The sequence below is a fragment of the Schistocerca americana genome, chromosome 8 (assembly GCF_021461395.2).
Source record: "Schistocerca americana isolate TAMUIC-IGC-003095 chromosome 8, iqSchAmer2.1, whole genome shotgun sequence".
In the NCBI taxonomy this organism is placed as follows: domain Eukaryota; kingdom Metazoa; phylum Arthropoda; class Insecta; order Orthoptera; family Acrididae; genus Schistocerca; species Schistocerca americana.
This window is the reverse complement of record NC_060126.1, coordinates 506,200,757-506,223,555: the sequence shown is the minus strand read 5'-3', so window position 1 is coordinate 506,223,555 and position 22,799 is coordinate 506,200,757. Positions and strand designations below refer to the sequence as shown.

The 22,799-nt window shown below is 39.0% G+C and overlaps 1 protein-coding gene across 1 annotated transcript in view; it reads left to right on the top strand.

The window, feature by feature from the left end:
* The window catches only part of LOC124544805 (midasin-like), a 291,545-nt gene that overhangs the window by 95,182 nt on the left and 173,564 nt on the right, over nt 1-22,799 (top strand). Inside the window, exons 14-16 of the mRNA XM_047123490.1 lie at nt 6,831-6,961; nt 13,910-14,069; nt 15,905-16,065. Coding sequence (XP_046979446.1) covers nt 6,831-6,961; nt 13,910-14,069; nt 15,905-16,065 — 452 coding nt within the window. The remainder of the gene's footprint in view (nt 1-6,830; nt 6,962-13,909; nt 14,070-15,904; nt 16,066-22,799) is intronic.

Here is a 22,799-nt window from a genome sequence, read left to right as displayed (position 1 = left end):
TTAAAAAAGTATGGAGATGTTGTATTGATACTCCTATCAAACATAAATGGGTAACGTGTAAGGAATTCTGCATACCCCCTATAGTTCGCAAAACAATACAGGTATAATGCAAGAAAGTGAAGTGTATGTCTGGTGAAGAAAGTAATGCTCTGCAGTGCCATTGTTCTTAGGTAGACTGTTCACAGAGTTTTACAGGCAACATATGATTGGTGCACGCACACACACACACACACACACACACACACACACACACAGAGAGAGAGAGAGAGAGAGAGAGAGAGAGAGAGAGAGAGAGAGAGAGAGAGATAAAAATCTAACAATGAATGTGAAGTAAGGAACTCGACACACCAGGAGTAACATTGTACCAATGCAAAAGACTTGTTAATAGATGGGGCACTGATTCTAAATTCTCACACCCGCAGTAGAATTGTGGCTGCAAAAATTACAAAACAAAAAGAAACTACATTTTAATTGCAAAATCTTGTAGCAGTAGACGGTGATGAGGCTTTTTCAGCGGTATTTCCCACAATGATTGGGCTGACTCCGTTTCACCTCTTATAAAGTGGTATCTTGTAACTATATGTTTGGTTTGGCTCTGAAAGCCACTAGCCTTCGACAGGTCAGTTGCTCATTCTTGTCACACGCTAGTTTGGTTGGGTATTTCTTATTGGGTTTGGAGGTAGTTCACTGTGTCTTAGCCTTTGAAGCCGCAGAGCCTTCTGACGTGCTGAGGCCAGGGCCATATGTTGTGCATCAGTTGTGGATTCAGCTACTGTTAATTATTTCTTTCTATGCCAGGACATCACTGCTTCTTGATATTTAAAAGATATTCAGTTGTTAACTTTATATCCTAAAAGGAGACGACGATGAACAGTTACAGCAGACAGTAAACACGGTCACGAAACAACTTAGCAGCTGGGCACAGAATAACCAGCTTGTAATAAACAGTAAGAAAACCGTTGCTCTAAAATTCCACAATGTTCCTAACAAGGACATGTTTATCCCATCAGTCTCTATCAATGACGAACCAGTTGGTAACAGTACTGAAACTAAATTCTTAGGACTTTGGCTGCAGAGTAACATCAGATGGAATAAGCATATTGAATGTCTCAATACAGAACTGAGCAAAACATGTTATCTTCTTTGTTCATTAAAATCATGCTGTAGTGAGAAAACAGTAATGAATGCATATCATGCGTACTTTCATTCTCGTGTTAGATATGGGGTCACCTTCTGGGGAAACTCTAAAATAGCTAATAGCACTTTTAAACTACAAAAAAGGGCCATTAGAATCTTGTTTGGGTGCAAGCCTAGAGACTCTTGTAAACCCCTGTTTAAGAAATCTGGTATTCCTCCATTACCATGTGTATACATTATGGAAACCCTTTTGTTCTTTAAATTAAATGTAATAGGCAAGGACCGGAGGCTACAAAAAAACTGTGATATACATGAGCACTTTACCAGACAAAACAGGAACTTACATATGACTCAAATCAGCACAGCACTGTGCCAAAAAGGTACTTTTCACATGGGAGTTAAGCTTTACAACAAACTTCCTGAAAACAAAAAAGCTATCACTGAGGTCAATACATTTGGAAAATCTCTAAAGTCATATGTACAGCATCACTGCTTTTATTCCATTGAAGAATATTTAAATTTATGAAATGTGTTATATAAATACTTGTGTGTAAAGTGTATTATTGTAAGCTTAAATATGTATTATTGTAAGCTTAAATATGTATGCCTTGAAATTACTTTCAGCCTGTATATTTATAACTTGACTTGTCCAATGTCTTACGCATAAGCTGCTATGTAGACAACAGGACCAATAAAATACAATCTACAATCTACAATCCTTAGGATCTCCTGCCCAATCTGCATCACAGTAACCTATTATGTGGCAGTTCTCTGCTTTAGAAAGCAGTAGCTTCATACTCTTGGTACCTTTTGGGTATCCATAGATCCTTCTGACTGCCACCAGCGTATCCATGGATTATTACAAAAGTAGCTGACAGTTCATATCGAGTAAATGAGGTCAGACCTTGTTTCTAAATGAACCAAGACTATTGCTTCATGATAGGGTATGTTCTTCATAACTTCTTGCTTGTATTCTGTTTTTGGACTCATATCGAGAGTGAGCACCAGGTTATCGTCCACTGGCGTAGATCAGGTTACATTTTTTTTTATCGAATCTGTTGAGAATTTGCTGTACATAGTGCATGCTCCATCCACAGACAATGTTTTCTGTGCTTCCTAATAATTTGGGTATGTAAACAGTTAGTAGCTTCACTGAGCTGGAAGATTTCTGGTAGATTGTTTTTGAGGAGATCATTCTCTCCTTGTTTGCTACTGAAAATTAGCATGTTGTCCACACAAAGAGCAACCATTTAAATGTCAGAACCTTGATTTTTGCAATAGTCATTGTCATGTTTTTGAAGTTTACATTCAACTGTGTACCGTCTAATTTCAAGTTTGTATGTTTGTTGTTGTTGGTCCCCCCCCCCCCCCCCCCCCCCCCCCCCCCTCCCCTGCCCAAGTGTCATTCACTCTCCTCAAAACTGGATCTACTTCTGTAGTATTCACATAAGTCTCTCCAGGTAAGTCAAGAAAGCTGTATCAGCATCTACAGGGTTATTACAAATGATTGAAGCGATTTCACAGCTGTACAATAACTTTATTATTTGAGATATTTTCACAATGCTTTGCACACACATACAAAAACTCAAAAATTTTTTTTAGGCATTCACAAATGTTCGATATGTGCCCCTTTAGTGATTCGGCAGACATCAAGCCGATAATCAAGTTCCTGCCACACTCGGCGCAGCATGTCCCCATCAATGAGTTCGAAAGCATCGTTGATGCGAGCTCGCAGTTCTGGCACGTTTCTTCGTAGAGGAGGTTTAAACACTGAATCTTTCACATAACCCCACAGAAAGAAATCGCATCGGGTTAAGTCGGGAGAGCGTGGAGGCCATGACATGAATTGCTGATCATGATCTCCACCACGACCGATCCATCGGCTTTCCAATCTCCTGTTTAAGAAATGCCGAACATCATGATGGAAGTGTAGCAATTGTAAACGGTAAGACTTCTGCTTTAGCCTTTTCCGTAAGATTTTCCAAACCGTCGGCTGTGGTACGTGTAGCTCCCTGCTTGCTTTATTCGTCGACTTCCGCGGGCTACGCGTGAAACTTGCTCGCACACGTTCAACCATTTCTTTGCTCACTGCAGGCCGACCCGTTGATTTCCCCTTACAGAGGCATCCAGAAGCTTTAAACTGCGCATACCATCGCCTAATGGAGTTAGCAGTTGGTGGATCTGTGTTGAACTTCGTCTTGAAGTGTCGTTGCGCTGTTATGACTGACTGATGTGAGTGCATTTCAAGCACGACATAACGCTTTCTCGGCTCCTGTCACCATTTTGTCTCACTGCACTCTCGAGCGCTCTGGTGGCAGAAACCTGAAGTGCGGCTTCAGCTGAACAAAACTTTGAGTTTTTCTACGTATCTGTAGTGTGTCGTGACCATATGTCAATGAATGGAGCTACAGTGAATTTATGAAATCGCTTCAATCATTTGTAATAGCCCTGTACATGATCAATGTCAAGTTCACGTTCATCAGCCACAGCGAATAAGGACCTTAATGATTATACCTGATAACTGGTGCATATGTTTCATCCTAGTCCAAGCCTTGCTTCTGAGCATGACTTTTTCTGGCGAGTTATGCTTTGTAGGGTACAATGTGGCCTTTCAGATCTGTCTTAGTTTTGACTACCCATTTTGCATTTGTTGGCTTCTTGTCTGAATGTAAACTGACAGACACCATGTGTGGTTCTCTTTACAAGATTGTAACTCTTCTTCCATTGCCTTCAGCCAGGTTTCAGCATTGTCTTCCAGTGAGACGGGATTGGCTTTAGTTGACTGTTTAGCCCAATAAGTAATCACGTCGTGTAGCTTCTTTAACTATAAAATGCTTGATGACTCTTCAAACAATGGAAAATCCAAGATAGAATATAGCGACTCAGCATCTCCACTATTTGATGACTGTTCATATTGACTCTATGTGCAGCAATTGCTCATTGTCATCATTTGCATTATCTGGGCTTAATTCATAATTGCTGCCAGTGTGCAGTGATTGATGTTATAGTCTCAGGTTCACCTTTTTTTCTAGCTCAGTTGTTGTTCTTGCATTCTGTTTCTGTTCTGTGAATAGAATGAACAATCGGTTTGGATCCTGTGACTCGATTTCTTCTTTATACAGTATAGAAGCACCTTCATAAAAAAGTGTGTGCCATTTTATTGATTCTTCGGCAATTTGTTTCAAAAAGCCTGTAAGCTTTTAATTCTTCACAGAATGCTACCAAGACATACTCAATATTTTTGTTGCCCCATTGTCATTGGTTAGTTCCCAGAATGTGAATGTAGGCCTTGCTTCCAAATATTTTGAGATTTAAAAGGGGGACAGAGACAAGCTTGCAGTGGCTCTATTATGCCCTCAGAAACATTCACATGGGCGTCCATGGGTCCAGTGGAGATTATGCAAGGCACCATGATGACCAAGGAGTATCTATCGTATGCTCTTTACAGGCCATTTACACTGTTTCATGACAATCATGTTTGCCTATGACAGTGGCACTTTTCAGCAAGATAATGCACCATGTCACAAGGCCAGGAGTGTGATGGGGTGGTTCGAGGGGCTGATGTGCTGGCCTAGCAGCTCGCCAGATCTGAACCCAATTGGACACATCTGGGATGGGACTGAACATGACATCAGAGCTCATCGTCTCTCCTCCCCGGAATTTACGAGAGTTAGGTGACTTGTTTGTGCAGATGTGGTGCCAAATTCCTTGGTGACATACCAAGAACTCATTCCTTCCATGCCATGATGCTTTGCCACTGTTACCTGTGGCAAAGGTGGACATACTGGCTATTAGATAGGTGGTCATAATGTTCTGGCTGATCAGTGTAGACATCTGTTGGAGGAGCCAAGCTACAAGCTATTAATTCATTACAGAATTCTCTTACATTTCTGTATGATTATGTTGTACTAAACTGGAGATTTAGCATTGCCAAGTGCCACAGGAAATATTGTGGCTTTACCACACACCAGTCACAGTATTACTTGGGTTTGTTTGGTGGTCAGGCTGTTCACAGGAACTTTTGCCCTTTCCTTGGTGCAGTTGGTGGTTTTGGCAAAGCCCTGCAGTTGAGATGAATGTGAAGAAGTCCTACATAACACTGCGAAAAAAAGTTCCCAGTCTGTTCCCAGTCCCTTCCTCGTACAGCCTTTATTGAGCTACAGGGAGGGCACATTCCAGACCTCTTGCTGGTGTACTCTGGCACCTTTTCCCATCACAAAATAAGCATGACTTTGTAATGTCCCTGCCCAACATCCATCCCCAGCTCCGACAAGCACAGCTCCTGCTCCTGCTGCACATCATCAGTACTTCACCATTCGTCTCGGTGGAGAAGCACTTTGAAAGTGTATGTCCTGTTTCTCTACTTTGAAAGTGACATTTTTGGTGTTTGATTTTTTTTAATAACAAACAAGTTTTCTTTTTTCCCCTAGCCCAGATTTGTAATTTTCCGGGTTAAATTTTAAGTAATGACATACGAGCAAAAATATCTTTTGTGACTATTTTCTAGCTTTCTTTCCTGACTCATTAGATTGCTGGATCTAATCAAAGGGGTGGAAGTCAGGTTGTTAAATCAAAGAGGAGGAATCAATATTCATACTGATCATACAAGAAGTTCTTTGTATGTACTAGTGAAGTATGCTTGCCTTTTTGGTACTAAGGTAATCTCTCTTCAAAAAACATTGATTTGAAACTGTCAATCATTTGACATACGATAAGTGCTGTGTACTTCCATACAGATTTAGTTTTCATTCAGATTTAGTTTTCCAACTCACTGAGTCAGCGATATAAAAATTACCAATTTTTAAATCTTGCCCCTTCTTGGATACGTTTTTGTGGATGTCCATGACTTGTTACTAAGTTTCTGGATATGTTAGGCTGCAGCACGATGACAATATTGTGTGTGTGTGTGTGTGTGTGTGTGTGTGTGTGTGTGTGTGTGCGCGTGCGCGTGTGCGTGTGCGTGCGCGTGCGTGCGCGCGCACACCTTTGTGGTGGATTGCCTCGGCTATCAAGTGAGTGCTTGCCTTTATTAAATTTACAAATTGTGCAAGTTCTAACCTTACCAGTAAAGTTCTCCAGATTGTGCCTAACAACTGTCAAAAGACCTGCTGGAGGCTGTACAACCCTTTCCTCACATCTCTTTTTATTCATTTATTTTTCTCTCCTGCTCGTCTATTATTTACATTTGTGTAGGTTATGTTGCAAAGAGAATTTATGTCTTATGTCTAACATAGTCCCTGGTGTGAAATACCATCATTTCCAAGTACTTTTAGGTTATATCTTTCAAAAGAAACTCCATTTTGTTGTTATAAATAATTTACAGATTGTGGACTAACTCTCTCTTAATTTTTCATGGTTAAGTAAATTTTTAATAATAAGTTACAGTAGCAAGAAAGTTTTTGAAGAGACACTGTCAGATTTTGTCCTTTTTGTAAAGGGGTGGGGTGAAGTAGTACTGTGAAAGTGAGGTCTCATAAGTCCATGCATGTGAACTAACAACTCTAAAACAAACCCTGGGTCTAACATTTTGTACTGAATGAAATGTTGCTATCATTAAGAGTATATTCTAGTTTCTGAATGAGAGCTTTGAGTTATGAGACCAACTCGTGCTGATCCCTAATCCCAAAATACTTGCTAGAAATTGTCCAATAACAAATGGAGTTTTATTTACTTATTTGATATTTTGTGCACAGGAAATCGAAAACTACAAGTTGAACCTTCATGGAAAAATGGGAGAACTTAGTAAGCAACTCTCAGCAGTCACACACAAATTACTGCAAAAAGAGGCCCAGAATGGTATGACACAGGGAATCCCAGAAAACAGGTAATCAGTATTCGTAAACTTAGTTTTAATGTAGGCATGCAGTTGGTTTAGTGGTACAAGGAAGAGGCTGAAGCAAAATATTCATAAAATTAGTGAGTTTTTGGATATGTGTGTAAAAAAAACCAACCTTACAAGAAGGAGCTTGTGAGATTTTAAATTTTATGAGAAAAGAAACATACACTGTTAAAAGATACATTAAGCTGCAGATTCAATGCGCGAATAGAGCAAGAAGGGTGAAAATAAGTTCTATGCCTCAATCAAAATAACGAAGTGATTGACAGATGAGCATTGGAGGGACCAATATTGTCTGTCCACATTTGCTTGTGAATGCAATGTGGCTGTGGTAGCAATAACTGAGCATTTCAGTTATGGATACATTCATATGCTGTCTGTTAACAGCCTGTGTTAGATGTTCTGTCACATAAATTGCTCACAGAAATGATGTAAACAATACAAACAAATCACACTTGTTATTTTACTGACTGGTAGCATTGTTTGAAACTTTTTGCAACTGACTTATAAGGTAGCAATGTGATGTGACAATGGTGAACAGACCAAGCTGATTCTCTGATTGATCAATATTATTCTGTGAGTGGTTGTTCTAAGGGTAGCTGTACTGAAACAACTAGTTACCAAGTCACATTTTTTATTCTGAGTCAGGTATAGAGATGGATACAATCACCCTTAATAGCAACAAGAGTCTCACAGGAAAGTTATGTGATATTAAGTATGTAAATCATGTCACCTGGTATCTTGGTTGGCAGCCCTGCAGCCAGGCGACTAGCGCGAGTTTTGGTGTTCTCGTAAAGATAAGTTATTTTAGATTATAAAACATATAGATTAGTACTGATTACGTGGTAAATAAGTGTATTAGTGTGCCGTTTAAGTGTACCATTAAAGGTTTCACTTTTCTTTACGTAATATAGCAGAAAACGCGAAAAGACCGTACAGTCGTATTTTTTGTTTACGTTCTGCTGCAGCAAATCTATAGAATTTCGCTTAGTTGTTCCTTGCTCTCTCCAGCAATTTAACTTAGCTTACCTCTTCATTATTTAACTAGCATTTCCGGAAAGTAGCGTAAAATTTAACTTGTTGTTTCAGAAACTTTACACTTTTGTTTTTGTTTACACACAGTTGCGTATAGGCCAAATTTGTGTAACCATATTTTCGTGTTTATCTGTAATTTAACTGACTTATTCTTAATCAACTATTACGTTTATCATGAGTGAAAAGTGCTTGACTTGCCGTAGAATTGTTAGGTCGGGGCTTTGGTGTGATGGGTGCTGTAGTTTTTTCCATGTGGGTGACTGTAGTGGCGTGGGAATAGGGGAAGTAAATGAGACTCATCAGTGGTTTTGTAGGATTTGTAGTAGAGATAGGAAGATACTGGAACAGGAGGGGAAAATTGCTGCCCTTCAGGCTGAATTAGACAAGGCCAGGGGAGATCTTGACAGGTTAAGGAGGGAGAAGGGTAAAGAGAGGTGGGAAGTGGCAACAGGCAACAGGAGGAACAGGCCTAGAACTTTGTCTGACAGCTTTATGGTGAATGTGGAAAATAGATTTGACCTGTTGCTTCAGTTAGAAGCTGGTGAGCCTCAAGCAGTTGCAGGTGTAGACAGGGCACAACAAACTTTCAGCAGCAGATTGAAAAGTAAGAATGTAGGGAAATCAGAAAAGAGAAAGAAAGTGTTGTTGTTAGGTAGTTCCCATGGAAGAGGTGTTGGCCAACTCTTGCAGGATGAACTAGGATCAGAATACCAGGTCACCAATTTTTTTAAACCTAGTGCTGGTCTGGAGCAGGTGACAGAGGATTTAGGATCACTTTGCAAAGATTTCACTAAGGAAGACACCGTGGTTATAGTGGGTGGGGCAGGTAACAGTATTGACAGAAATCCTGGGTACAGTATAGAGTGTGACCTGGCGAAGATTGCATCAGCATCGAAGCATACTAGTGTTGAGTTTGTATCTGTTCTTGGGCGCCATGACCGACCTCATTTGAACTCTTCTGTCAAGAGAGTTAATTTGGAGCTGGAACGGCTGCTCATGTCGGGTGCGGGGTCACACATTGGTGTGGTTCATGTTGATTCTCTCAGTAGGTGGGATTATACTAGGCATGGCCTTCACCTCAACAGGAAGGGGAAGGGTAAATTGGCTGGGGAAATAGCAGGAAAGTTAAAGGGGGGAGGCACTGTCATGAGTGGTAAAATACCAGTGGTTATAGGATTCAGAAAAGACCCTTTTTTAGGGTAGGGAGGACAGAAAGAAAGCAAATTTTAAGAGAGGTTAGAACTGAGACAAACCTTCAGTTTGAAAAAGAAATCAAAAAACATAATTCCAGCTTATTACATCAGCATAAACAGCCATTGGTTAAGAATTTTCAACTGTCAGCAGATATTTTAACTCCACCCAATTTTAACTCAGACAATGTGAAATGTCAGCTATCTCTATTGCATCAAAATATTCGAGGACTGAGAAATAAAATTAATGAATTAACTATATGCATAGATGAATTAGAGTCTTCAAACCCAGCTGACATAATCTGCCTCTCTGAACATCATGTGACCACTGGTATAGAACTTTTAAGTGTTACAGGGTTTAGGTTAGCATCTCACTTTTGTAGATCAGAAATGGAGAAAGGAGGAGTTGCCACATTCATCAGGAACTGTCATAAATTTAAGAACATAGACATTCATAAATTTTGCCTAGAACAGCATATGGAAGCATGTGCAACAGAATTAGATTTTCACAAAAAATCTTTCATAATATTAAGTGTATATCGAGCACCTGCAGGTAACTTTAATCTGTTTGTAAACCACCTTGAAGCTGTACTGGCCCATTTAATAACCAAAAACAAAGAAATAGTGGTTGCTGGTGATTTCAATGTAGATTTCCTTAAAGACTCTCCGAATAAGAACTTATTTGAGTTAGTAACATTATCATTCAACTTAATTCCCACAGTAAAGTTCCCCACTAGGATAGCCACTTGCTCACAAACAGCCATTGATAATATCTTTATAGAAAAGTCCAATGAACAAAATTATATTACAAAACCAATAGCCAATGGCCTCTCAGACCATGACATGCAGTTCCTTCTGTTAAATGTTAATACTGAACAGGATATAAAATCTGTTAAATCTGAGCTCAAGAGGGTAATCAGTAAGCCAAAAATTGATTATTTTAGGACACTCCTCAGAGACATTCACTGGACTGATGTTTACAGTGCTCATGGCATGAATGAAAAATATAACATTTTTGCTAATAAAGTGCTTACCTTATTTGAACACTGCTTTCCCCCAAAACTTACCAAGGTTAGAGGAAAATCTACAAAGAAGCCATGGATTACTCGAGGAATAAGGGTATCTTGTAAAACAAAAAGAAAACTGTATCTGTCAATCCGAAACATTTCCAATGTTGATGCTATAGCACATTATAAGAAATACTGCAAAATATTAAAGACTGTAATATGGATGTCAAAGCAAATATATTACAAGGAAAAGATAGTCATATCAGATAACAAAATAAAGACAATATGGGATATAGTGAAGGAGGAGACCGGTAGGACCAGACATGAAGAGGAACAAATAGCATTAAGAGTAAATGATACATTGGTGACAGATGTGTATAGTGTTGCAGAACTTTTTAACAAACATTTTATAACTGTTACTGAAAAGATGGGGTTGTCAGGTTCGGTAGATGCTGCTATGGATTACCTTAGACCAGACATTTCAAGTAATTTCCATAATATGAATTTGACCCTCACTACCCCAACAGAAATAATGTCCATAATAAAATCTTTAAAATCAAAAACATCTAGTGGGTATGATGAAATATCAACAAAGTTAATTAAAGAATGTGATTCTGAGCTAAGTAACATATTAAGCTATCTGTGTAACCAGTCGTTTATCAGTGGAATATTTCCTGAATGGCTGAAATATGCTGAAGTTAAGCCACTGTTTAAGAAGGGAGATAAAGAAATAGCATCAAATTTCCGTCCAATTTCACTGTTACCAGCATTCTCAAAAATTTTCGAAAAAGTAATGTACTGTCGTCTTTATAACCATCTTATCTCAAATAACATACTGTCAAAGTCACAGTTTGGATTTCTAAAAGGTTCTGATATTGAGAAGGCTATCTTCACTTACAGTGAAAATGTGCTTAATTCATTAGACAAAAAATTGCAGGCAACTGGTATATTTTGTGATCTATCAAAGGCATTTGACTGTGTAAATCACAATATCCTTTTAAGTAAACTAGAATATTATAGTGTAACAGGAAATGCTGCAAAATGGTTCAAATCTTATATCTCTGGCAGGAAACAAAGGGTGTTATTAGGAAAGAGCTTGATACATGTCTATCAGGCATCATCCAACTGGGAACTAGTTACATGTGGGGTCCCACAAGGTTCCATTTTGGGGCCCTTACTTTTTCTTGTGTATATCAATGACCTTTCATCAGTAACATTACCAGATGCCAAGTTTGTTTTGTTTGCCGATGATACAAACATTGCAATAAATAGCAAATCAAGTGTAGTCTTAGGAAGATCAGCCAATAAAATATTTGTGGACATTAATCACTGGTTCCTAGCCAATTCTTTGTCACTAAACTTTGAAAAAACACACTACATGCAGTTCAGAACTTGTAAGGGGTGTCCCAAGAGTATATGTCTAACATATGATGACAAGAAGATAGAAGAAGTGGACAGTGTTAAATTCTTGGGATTACAGCTTGATAATAAATTCAATTGGGAGGAGCACACCACAGAACTGCTGAAGCGTCTTAACAAATCTCTGTTTGCAATGCGAATTTTGTCAGACGTAGGGGATATAAAAATGAAAAAGCTGGCATACTATGCTTACTTTCATTCCATAATGTCATATGGGATTATTTTTTGGGGTAATTCATCAAGCCAAGCTAAAGTTTTCCGGGCACAAAAACGTCCAGTAAGAATTATATGTGGTGTGAACTCAAGAACATCCTGCAGAAGCCTGTTTAGGGAACTAGGGATACTAACTACAGCTTCCCAGTATATTTATTCCTTAATGAAATTTGTCATTAAAAATATATCACTTTTTCAAACCAACAGCTCAATTCATGGAATCAATACTAGAAATAAGAATAATCTTCACAAGAATTTAAAGTCACTTAGTCTTGTACAAAAAGGTGTGCATTATTCAGGAACACACATTTTCAATAACTTGCCAGCAGCCATAAAAAGCTTAACAACCAATGAAATTCAGTTTAAGAGAAGCCTAAAGGATTTATTGGTGGCCAACTCCTTCTACTCCATTGATGAATTTCTTAGTAAAACCAACTGATTTGTATATAAGTACAACATAACTTCTGCACAATTTCAGTGCAGTAATGTGTTCACTGAAAATTTGTGTGTGTGTGTGTGTGTGTGTGTGTGTGTGTGTGTGTGTGTGTGTGTGTGTGTGTGTGTGTAAGTATAATCTAACTTCTGCACCATTTCAGTGCAGTAATGTGTTCATTGTAAATAAGTATTACAGTAGTTGTATTACATGTTTATTACCTTATAAATAAATAAAAAACGTTTTTTATTTTAAATTCAGTGCATTAGTATTTGTAAAATGACTCTTAGTGTTCATTAAAAATGACGATCATTCCACTTGGGACCTGTGGAATGGTACATTAGTTTATTTGTTTTAGTTGTAAATATTTGTCATGTATTGTTGTTTTTCTGACATGTTCCACATCCAGGAGGACCTCCTCACTACGGATCAATTGGAATGAAAGTAAATCTAATCTAATCTAATATGTCATTGATGGCTGACATTGCTGTGTTCTACCAATAGTTGTTTGACATGATCACTTCCTTTAATTGTATAGTAATTTACTGATTTCAACTGCCACTATCTCTTTCCTGCACACATTGCTGGACTTGCACCCCTGAGATAAAAAGTAAAAAAATTATTGTAATAATAATAAAATAATAATAATAATAATAATCATACAGTCTTAAGAGTTGTAAAGAGGTCACAAAATATGAAAATGAAGGCTCAATAACATGTGTTACGGCATGTTCTTCATGATCTTTATTTTTGCAAGGAAATTTGTTGTGGGTTTGCAACTGATGATAATATTTCAGAAAATAAATCATCCATGTCCCCAGTTGACAATTTTTATTTATCCTGTCATAACTAGTTTTGAGACCAAAGCATCATCATTTGTCATACCTCATCACTAAATCTTGACTACTATAAAGAAGGTACAGAATATGGAAATTAAGGCCAACATTACATCACTTCTGTGCTCATTATAACTAGATTAGATTAGATTAGTACTAGTTCCATGGATCATGAATACGATATTTCGTAATGGTGTAGAACAAGTCAAATTTTCCAATACATGACATAATTAAGTTAATTTAACAACATAATTAAGTTAATATAACAACTTTTTTATTTTTGTTTTTTTTATATAATTTTTTTTCCTTAATTTATATCTAAAAATTCCTCTATGGAGTAGAAGGAGTTGTCATTCAGAAATTATTTTAATTTCTTCTTAAATACTTGTTGGTTATCTGTCAGACTTTTGATACTATTTGGTAAGTGACGAAAGACTTTAGTGGCAGTATAATTCACCCCTTTCTGTGCCAAAGTTAGATTTAATCTTGAATAGTGAAGATCATCCTTTCTCCTAGTATTGTAGTTATGCACACTGCTATTACTTTTGAATTGGGTTTGGTTGTTCGTAACAAATTTCATAAGAGAGTATATATACTGAGAAGCTACTGTGAATATCCCTAGGTCCTTAAATAAATGTCTGCAGGATGATCTTGGGTAAAGTTACTAGTATTGTTATCATTGTGTACACTAATATGTGGGATATGGTAAGATATAAATTTCTGTGTCATAACAAACAGAAGCAACTGTGCAATGGGAGTATATGGGTGAATACCTTGATAAAGTGGTTACATTTCCATTCCAGAATGTATGACATTTTGAGTATAAGAAGGGAGGCAGTTGATGTGATTGACACGGCATTCGGTATGCGAGAATCGCAGCAAGCATTTACTGCCAGGCTTCAGAATATGTATGGAGACCACTACCCAGATCTTGTGACTCCTATTCTGTTTGCTCTTACTCAGGTATGTTGAGAATTGGATATAATGTAAGTACATAAGGGAAAGGTAGATTACTACTTACCATAAATGTGACACATTAAGTTGCAGACAGGCACGACTAAATGGCAATTAGTCATCAGCTTTCTGCCACAGCCATCGTCAGAAAAAGAAACACGCACACATTCATTCACACAAGCAAGCACACATCTCGCACACACGTGACCACCATATCTGGCAGCTCAGATCAAAATGCAACTGTCGTGTAGAACAGAAGCAGCACTCTGGAGGGAACTGGCAAGGGAAGGAATAGCATTGTATGGGTGGGGGCAGGAGAAGAATGCAGTCTGGAAGTGGGTGCAGGGACTAGACTGCTAATAAACACAGCATTGGAAGGGATATGATCTCTGTGGCATGGGGTTGGGATTATGCGTGGCATAGAGATGGACTAGAATGATGTGGAGGTTGGTTGGGTGACAGAATACCACTTTAGGAAGGGTGAGCAGTATCTTGGTTAGGATATCCCTCGTATCAGGGCACGGTGACAGGTAACCAAAACCCTGGCAAAGGATGTTCCAGTCCGAGGTGGTGTTGGATGAGGAAGGGGGCATTCCTTTGTGGCTGGTACTTAGAGGAGGTGAGATGATTGGGGTTGTGAGAAGAAGTGGCATAGGAGATCTGTTTGCAGACAAGGTCAGGGGAATAGTGCCTCTCTCTGAAAGCCTTGATGAGACTGTCAGCATGCTTGGCGAATGCGTTCTTGTACTGCAGATACAGCATCACTGGGTGGTCAGGCTGTATGGGAGTGATTTTTTGGTGTGGAATGGATTACAGTTGTCGAAGTGCAGGTGCTGTTGGCGGTTGGTGAGTTTAATATGGACAGAGGTGTGGGTGGAGCCATCAGGGAGGAGGTGGCCAACATCCTGGAAGGTGGCACACTGGGTTAGGGAGTACCAGGTGAAGCGGCTGGGAGAGAAGGTGTTGAGGTCGTATAGGAATGAAGACAACATGTCATGGTCCTGAGTTCAGATCATGAAGATATCATCAGCGAACTTGAACCAGGCTAGGGGTTTGGCGTTTTGGGAGGCTAGGAAGGTCTCCTGCAGGTGGTCCATAAACAGTTGGCATAGGAGGGCGCCATGCAGATGCTCATGGTTGTGCTGCAGATTTTTTTGTATACTTACCCTTCAAAGGAGAAGTAGTTGTGTGTTAGAATAAAGTTGATAAGGTATATGAGGAATGAGGTAGTGGGTTTGGAGTCTGAAGGGCAATGGCAATGGTAGTGTTCAGTAGCGATAGGACTGTGGGGGCGATGGATGTTCGTGTGTTGGGAGGTGGCATAAACAGTAATGTGTAAGGCTCCAGAAGGTAAAGGGGTGTGGTTGGTGAAGACTTGGTGAAGAAAGTGGATGGTACCTTTGACATAGAAGGCTAGGTTACAAACAGTTGTTTGGAGGTGTTGGCCAGTGAGGGCCAAAATTCTTTCAGTGGAGCCACAATAACCAGTCACAATGGGGCTTCCAGGGTTGTTGGAGCATGTAGAAGGTGGGTGTGTCATGGGGGTGAGGTTCTGGGAAGAGCCTAAGGCTTGAAGCATTTTGGATTGGAGGTTATGTTGGATGGGATCACTCTGGCAACATTTATAGGTAGATGAGGCAAATAATTGGCAGAGCATATAGCTTTTCTTAGTGCCACTAAAGATACAAGAAATGATGATTGTGAAAGTTAGTACGACTCTTTTCATTTATTCTGTTCTTTGTATTGTTTCTGCCTTGATGCATTATATTGTTGCTTATTTGCTCTTGTCTACAATCTCATTTTTATATTTCGTTACGTGTTGTTACTCTTCATTTGTGACACAGGTTTCATATGCCATTGAAGTACAGTGCAGTGTGATCCATAAACTTATTGAACCAAATGATGATACTTGGAAACTGCTTTGTTATCCTTCTATTGGTACTGTTTATCAAACAGTCAATGAAATTCTATTGAAGTCAAGCTCAGGAAGTGACTGGAGTTTTCAGTGAGTATTTGCAGTGCATACACACTTTTGACTAAATTACTATGTGAAATAATTGTCAAGTTTTTGAAAAGTTAGATCTGCCTTTAAATACTGCACTCACAGGGGGTTTTCATTAAACTGCTGGGTGGTGGTTTTTTTTTTAACTAACATTAAATGATTAAGCTTAAGAAAGAAAGAAAAGACATGCAGATACTCTGATTCAACACTTCACATGAGAGTATCTAGAGCACACACAAATTAAATGTTACTTATCATGCTGTTACTATGTAGTTTATTTGTAACAGGCACTGTGATGACTAGTTAATGATTTTCAGCATGAATTTTTCCTGAGTGTGAAATGACACAGAATATACCAGTCAGAATCAGTGACATACCATATAACAGGAACAAATATGTTGGTCTGCTAGACTGTATTATAGTTGCTTTTTCCATGCATCCCGAAAAAATTGCAGTATATTTGTATAGCCTGTCTTACCTTTTATTTCATAATATAATTTACGTAACCATAATTATTTCATTTAAATAAAAGGTCTGTTCATATGGTTGGCAGCAGTTTTACCAACAAGTCACTTTTATTGCTTGTAGTCACTTTCTTTTCTTCGAGTTTGTGTGTGTGTGTGTGTGTGTGTGTGTGTGTGTGTGTGTGTGTGTGTGTGTGTGTGTGTGAGAGAGAGAGAGAGAGAGAGAGAGAAAATTTGTTTGTTCACTGCACACATTTTTACCCACTTCATTGGAACATTACAGAAAATGGAGCCATTGATACAGTTGCTTCACAGTGAAATATAGGGACTTGTTCACGTGTTGATAGGAAGAGTATGAAAACCATTAGTATTAAAGGCTTGTGAACTATCAGAAGATATTTTTCAGGAATCCAGTTCACTACATCTAGAAGACATGTTTTGTGATGATGGTGTTTTAACAGAGGTTACCCAGTGGGCATCTGAAATGGACTGCCCTAAGTTCTTGACACAGTTTAGGAGGTATTTTACTGAATAGAGACTACTCAGTAGGCATCTGAAACGGACTGCCTTAAGTTCTTTATATGGTTTAGGATGTATTTTACTGAGCCTTGTAAATATGTTATTCTTAAAGCTATCCTCGCAGGGCCAAGCAATCTACAGCATTTTTGATGTCTTCATTCATGTAACAGAATGTCAGCAGTAAGTACAAGTGATATTGTAAAGATCACAAAAGCATTACTGCAGGATATTGATTGCAATCAGCTAGTGGGTGAATGGAAACTTCTCCAGTTGGAAACCAGCATAAGTTAAAGTATAACACAAACTCCAAGTGGCAGTTATTGGAGCCAATTCTTCAGTATGAAATGCGTGACAGGAGAGTCAAAATATCCCCAGATAAGTAAAGTGGTGAAAGCAGCTCTAGATCTGTCTCACAGGCTTGCTGAGGGTGAAAGGAGTTTTTCTGCATCAAGACGATATCTTGGTGGTTCATGGTGTGGGTTCCTGTTGTCATGTCCTAGTTCATGAACCACGGGCAATGTATGAGTGTCCAAGTAAGTAGTCCTGACAGTTGGAATACCAGTTACTTTGGAATAAGGCTGGGCATCTCGGACATCTTCTGAGTCGTGGTCACCTTTGTGCTCAGACAGCAAAGACTACCAAATCCACTGGTTAGTCCCTCAACTGTTAGGGGCAAGTAAGGCCAGCAACCTGCTTCTCTGGTACTTTAAATATGATGCTGGCAACAATCAGAGCAAAATGCCTCGGACCTTTGGAGGTGACGGACTCCCACCTCTAATTGACAAACCAGGGAATCCTAAGACACGACTCGGCAAACGAATGATAACGAGATGGGGAGCTATTAATATCAATGGGGGCTACTCTGGGAAGAAGGTAGAGCTGGCAGAGGCTGCAAGTAAGATGGGGTTGGACATTTTAGCTGTTAGTGGCATTCGGGTAAGAGGTGAGAAAGAAGAGGAAGTGGGAGAATACAAGGTCTACCTGTCAGGAGTCAAAGCAGGAATAGCACAATGGGGTGTAGGGCTTTACATCAGGAAAGAAATGGAACCCAACATAGTTGCAATAAGGTATGTAAACGAACGACTGATGTGGATAGATTTGACGGTGTCTAGCAAGAAAATTAGGATTGTGTCAGTATATTCGCATTGTGAAGGGACAGATCAAGATAAGAAGGATAGCTTTTATGACACACTCAGTGATGTGTTGTTAGAGTAAAGGACAAGGACAGTGTTGTGCTCATGGGTGAGTTTAATGCCAGGATTGGAAATCGAACAGAAGGGTATGAAAAGATTATGGGTAGATTTGGAGAGGATATGGAGGCCAACAGCAACGGGAAACAACTCTTGGATTTCTGTGCCAGTATGGGCTTAGTAATCACAGACTCCTTTTCTAAACATAAGAACATTCACTGGTATACTTGGGAAGGCAGTGGAACCAGATCTGTCATTGACTATATAATAGCAGATCAGGAATTCAGGAAGGCTGTGAGGGACACACATGTATTCAGGGATTCTGTGATGACACTGATCATTATTTAATCTGCAGTGAAATTGGGATTGTGAGGCCGAAAGTGCAGGAGGTCAGGTCCATATGTAGGAGGATAAGAGTGGAGAAACTTCAGGATAAAAAAATCAGGCACAAATACATAACAGCGATCTCGGAAAGGTACCAGTTAGTTGAATGTCAATTACAGTTATTGGAAAAGGAATGGACAAGGTAAAGGGACACAGTGCTAGAAGTGGCTAAAGAATGTCTTGAAACAGTAGTGTGTAAAGATAGGATAAAGTAAACAGCTTGGTGGAATGACACAGTCAAGGCAGCCTGTAAAAGGAAAAAGAAGGCGTATCAAAAATGGCTACATACTAGAACTCAGGTAGACAGAGAAAGTTATGTTGAAGAAAGAAACAAAGCCAAACAGATAATTGCAGCATCCAAGAAGAAATCTTGGGAAGACTTTGGAAACAGGTTGGAGACTATGGGTCAAGCTGCTGGAAAACCATTCTGGAGTGTAATTAGCAGTCTTCGAAAGGGAGGTAAGAAGGAAATGACAAGTATTTTGGACAGGTCAGGAAAACTGCTGGTGAATCCTGTTGATGCCTTGGGCAGATGGAGGGAATATTTTGAAGAGTTGCTCAATGTAGGTGAAAATACAATCAGTAATGTTTCAGATTTCAATGTACAATGGGATAGGAATGATGATGGAAATAGGATCACATTTGAGGAAGTGGAGAAAATGGTCAATAGATTGCAGTGCAATAAAGCGGCTGGGGTGGATGAAATTAAGTCTGAACTCATCAAATACAGTGGAATGTCAGGTCTTAAATGGCTACACAGGATAATTGAAATGGCGTGGGAGTCAAGACAGGTTCCATCAGACTGGACAAAAGCAGTAATCACACCAATCTTTAAACATGGGAACAGAAAAGATTGTAACAACTACAGAGGTATCTCTTTAATCAGCATTGTGGGTAAAATCTTCTCAGGTATTGTTGAAAGGAAAGTGCGAGTATTAGTTGAGGACAAATTGGATGAAAATCAGTGCAGGTTTAGACCTCTTACAGGTTGTCAGGACCAGATCTTTAGCTTATGGCAAACAATGGAGAAGTGTTAAGAGTGGAACAGGGAATTGTACCTATGCTTTATTGATCTAGAGAAGACATATGACTGGGTTCCAAGGAGGAAGTTATTATCTGTTCTACGAGATTATGGAATAGGAGGCAAACTTTTGCAAGCAATTAAAGGTCTGTACATAGATAGTCAGGCAGCAGTTAGAGTTGACGGTAAATTGAGTTCATGATTCAGAGTAGTTTCAGGGGCAAGACAAGGCTGCAACCTGTCTCCACTGTTGTTCATATTATTTATGGATCATATGTTGAAAATAATAGACTGGCTGGGTGAGATTAAGATATGTGAACACAAAATAAGCAGTCTCGCATGTGCGGATGACTTAGTTGTGATGGCAGATTCGATTGAAAGTTTGCAAAGTAATATTTCAGAGCTAGGTCAGAAATGTAAGGACTATGGTATGAAGATTAGCATCTCCTAAACGGATTGAGTGCCAAATAGGAGGAATAAAGTTATAACAGGTGGATGGTTTCAAGAACTTAGGATGCATATTCTCACAGGATGGCAACATAGAGAAAGAACTGGAAGCAAGGTGTAGCAAAGCTAATGCAGTGAGCGCTCAGCTACGATCTACTCTCTTCTGCAAGAAGGAAGTCAGTACCAAGACTAAGTTATCTGTGCACTGCTCAATCTTTCAACCAACTTTGTTGTATGGGAGCGAAAGCTTGGTGGATTCAGGTTACCTTATCAATCATTTTTTCCCCCATAATCTTGTAGATAACCTGTTCGCCATATGCCACTTACACTAATAATAATAAAGTAATGTAGTAATGTCACCACCCCACATTTCTACACTGGGGATCAGGCATTTTTGAGGCGGAGATTTACCAGAAAATAGAGCAAACTATTTGTTTTAAGAAAACTAGTCTGCACGTAGCTGATGACCCATTTGATGGTATTTATAGATTCTGCTCTGTATATAGTTATACAAATAACACTGTGCATACCACATACAGCTGTGTATACGTGTACCCCACAAGTGGTACCCCAACACAAGAATGAAAACTTGGTGAATGTACTATGAGGGCACTGAAAATTCAGCAGTACAAAAATAAGAAAAATTCTCATGATGTGGATGTAATAACTGCTGTGTCACCAACAAGAATCTGGGTACATCATTTGGTATCGCACACAGTACTAACTCTATTAAAAATAGGAGTACCACACCATTATGATGATACAGAGAGCAAGGATCAATAACCAGTCAGTGCAGGATTATCAGTATAAAAATGACAATCCATGCTGTTAGCACAGCAAGTAGAGGAGAATGTGTGCTAACTCCACTAGTTCACTGTCCCTGCCACGACATGTCAGTTGCTCTGTGTGTAATACAATTGAAAAATTTCATGTAATGAAGAATCATTTAGAAAAGATATGCATCACATGATCTTTGCAGCACCATACAATAGAAATTTCTACACAGATGTAATCAAAATTTTTTGTTTATAAAATGTGTCGCCATAGAAACTGTTGACACAGAGCTTTACCGCGATGATGTTTTCCATCTGCACAAGAACTTTAAAATATCTTTTGATGGATATGTGAATAGTGTTTTTCTTCTAGTAGAATCGTAGTATCTAATACACTTAAGCACACTGAGTCACAATTTCGGAAGAATTCCCCTTAAAAGGCACAAAAACTTGTGTATTTGAACAGGTCTTTGTACAGGAATTTGCTGCTTTGTTTGGGCTTGACCTTTCCTTAATTTTCCTCAGATTAACAGAAGGATACCATTTCTAGTCACCAGTAATGATACAGGATTTGAAATGACTAGTGTTGTTCAAGAGCCAATTGATGACAAGCAAGCAAGAGATGCACGTAAGGCCACTTGCTGATTTTTGTGACTTTGGCGTATAGCATGCCAGTTCTCAAACAGTGCACTGACATGGACAATTGTGGATCAATGTGCTTAAACGATCTTCATCAAACCTTGAAGGTCTTCCTGAATGTAGAGTCACTAATGTCAAAATGGTCCTCCTTAAAATGAGAAAACTGTTTTCTTGCCATGCTCTGCCCAACAAAATTATCCTCATATATTGCACTAATGTTTGTGGCTGCCTCTGGTGCTGTCACCCCTATATTGAATTCGAACAGAAGAATATGTTGGAAATGTTCTGATGTCCCCAGTTGGCATTCCATTGTCTAGCACCCACAGCCCCACTCACTATCTCCAAATGACAAAATGACAACTCAAATAACTACAGTGAACTACAAATCAAAAATTATGACTGATAAATAAATCCATCACGACCTAAGTAACAACATGCAAAGCAAAAGGGCTATGCACTTATGCACCAACTTAATACTGTGAAAGAGCCTGTGAGTGTTTGTCATAAAAACATTGCATACTACAATTCAGCAGTATATTGTAAAGGAAATGTGTACATACATAACACGGAAAAAAAGTTGCCTATGGAAGCAAGGAGCAAATAAAAAAATTAAAAAAAAATTGATGTTGCCTAAGTATGCATTCTGTATATATGAGGCATATCACCTTTGTTGACATTTGACATAATGAAAAAAAAAAAAACATTTTTTTCTATGTGCTTTTCATGGAAAGATGCCGACAGTGAAGACAGCCACAGCTGAACATCGTTTTTTGCATCCTCGTCACAATCAAAAAAGCTTCCTCCGAAAGCACACTTAAAGCTGAAGAACAAGTGGTAGCCACAAGGTGTGTAATGGAGGCTGTATGGCAGGTGGTCGAACTGCTCTCGGTCAAACCGTTGAATAACGTTATGAGTGACACCAGAAAAACGGGGACTTGTGTTGTCACGAAGCAACACAGTGCTTGGCTGAGCATGCCATGTTTTTTTGGCAGTGTCATACCACATTGTCGGTTTCACCTCTGGGAAGCAAAAAAGTACACGTGATGTTTTTGTGCTGACAATGTTGTCTTGCATTTTTGTTTTTTGGGGTATCGTAGGTGCCTCCACTTCATTGATGGAATGTTTTGATTCTGGACTGGCATGATAAACCCTAGTACTATCACTGGTTCCAATTTTTTTTTTTTAAGAATTCATCTCCCTCATCTCTGTATTGGGTAAAAAATGTCAAAACACTGCCAAGTTGCTTCGTTTTATGGACATCAATAAGCGTTTTTGGAATTCAATGGGAGTACAATTTGTG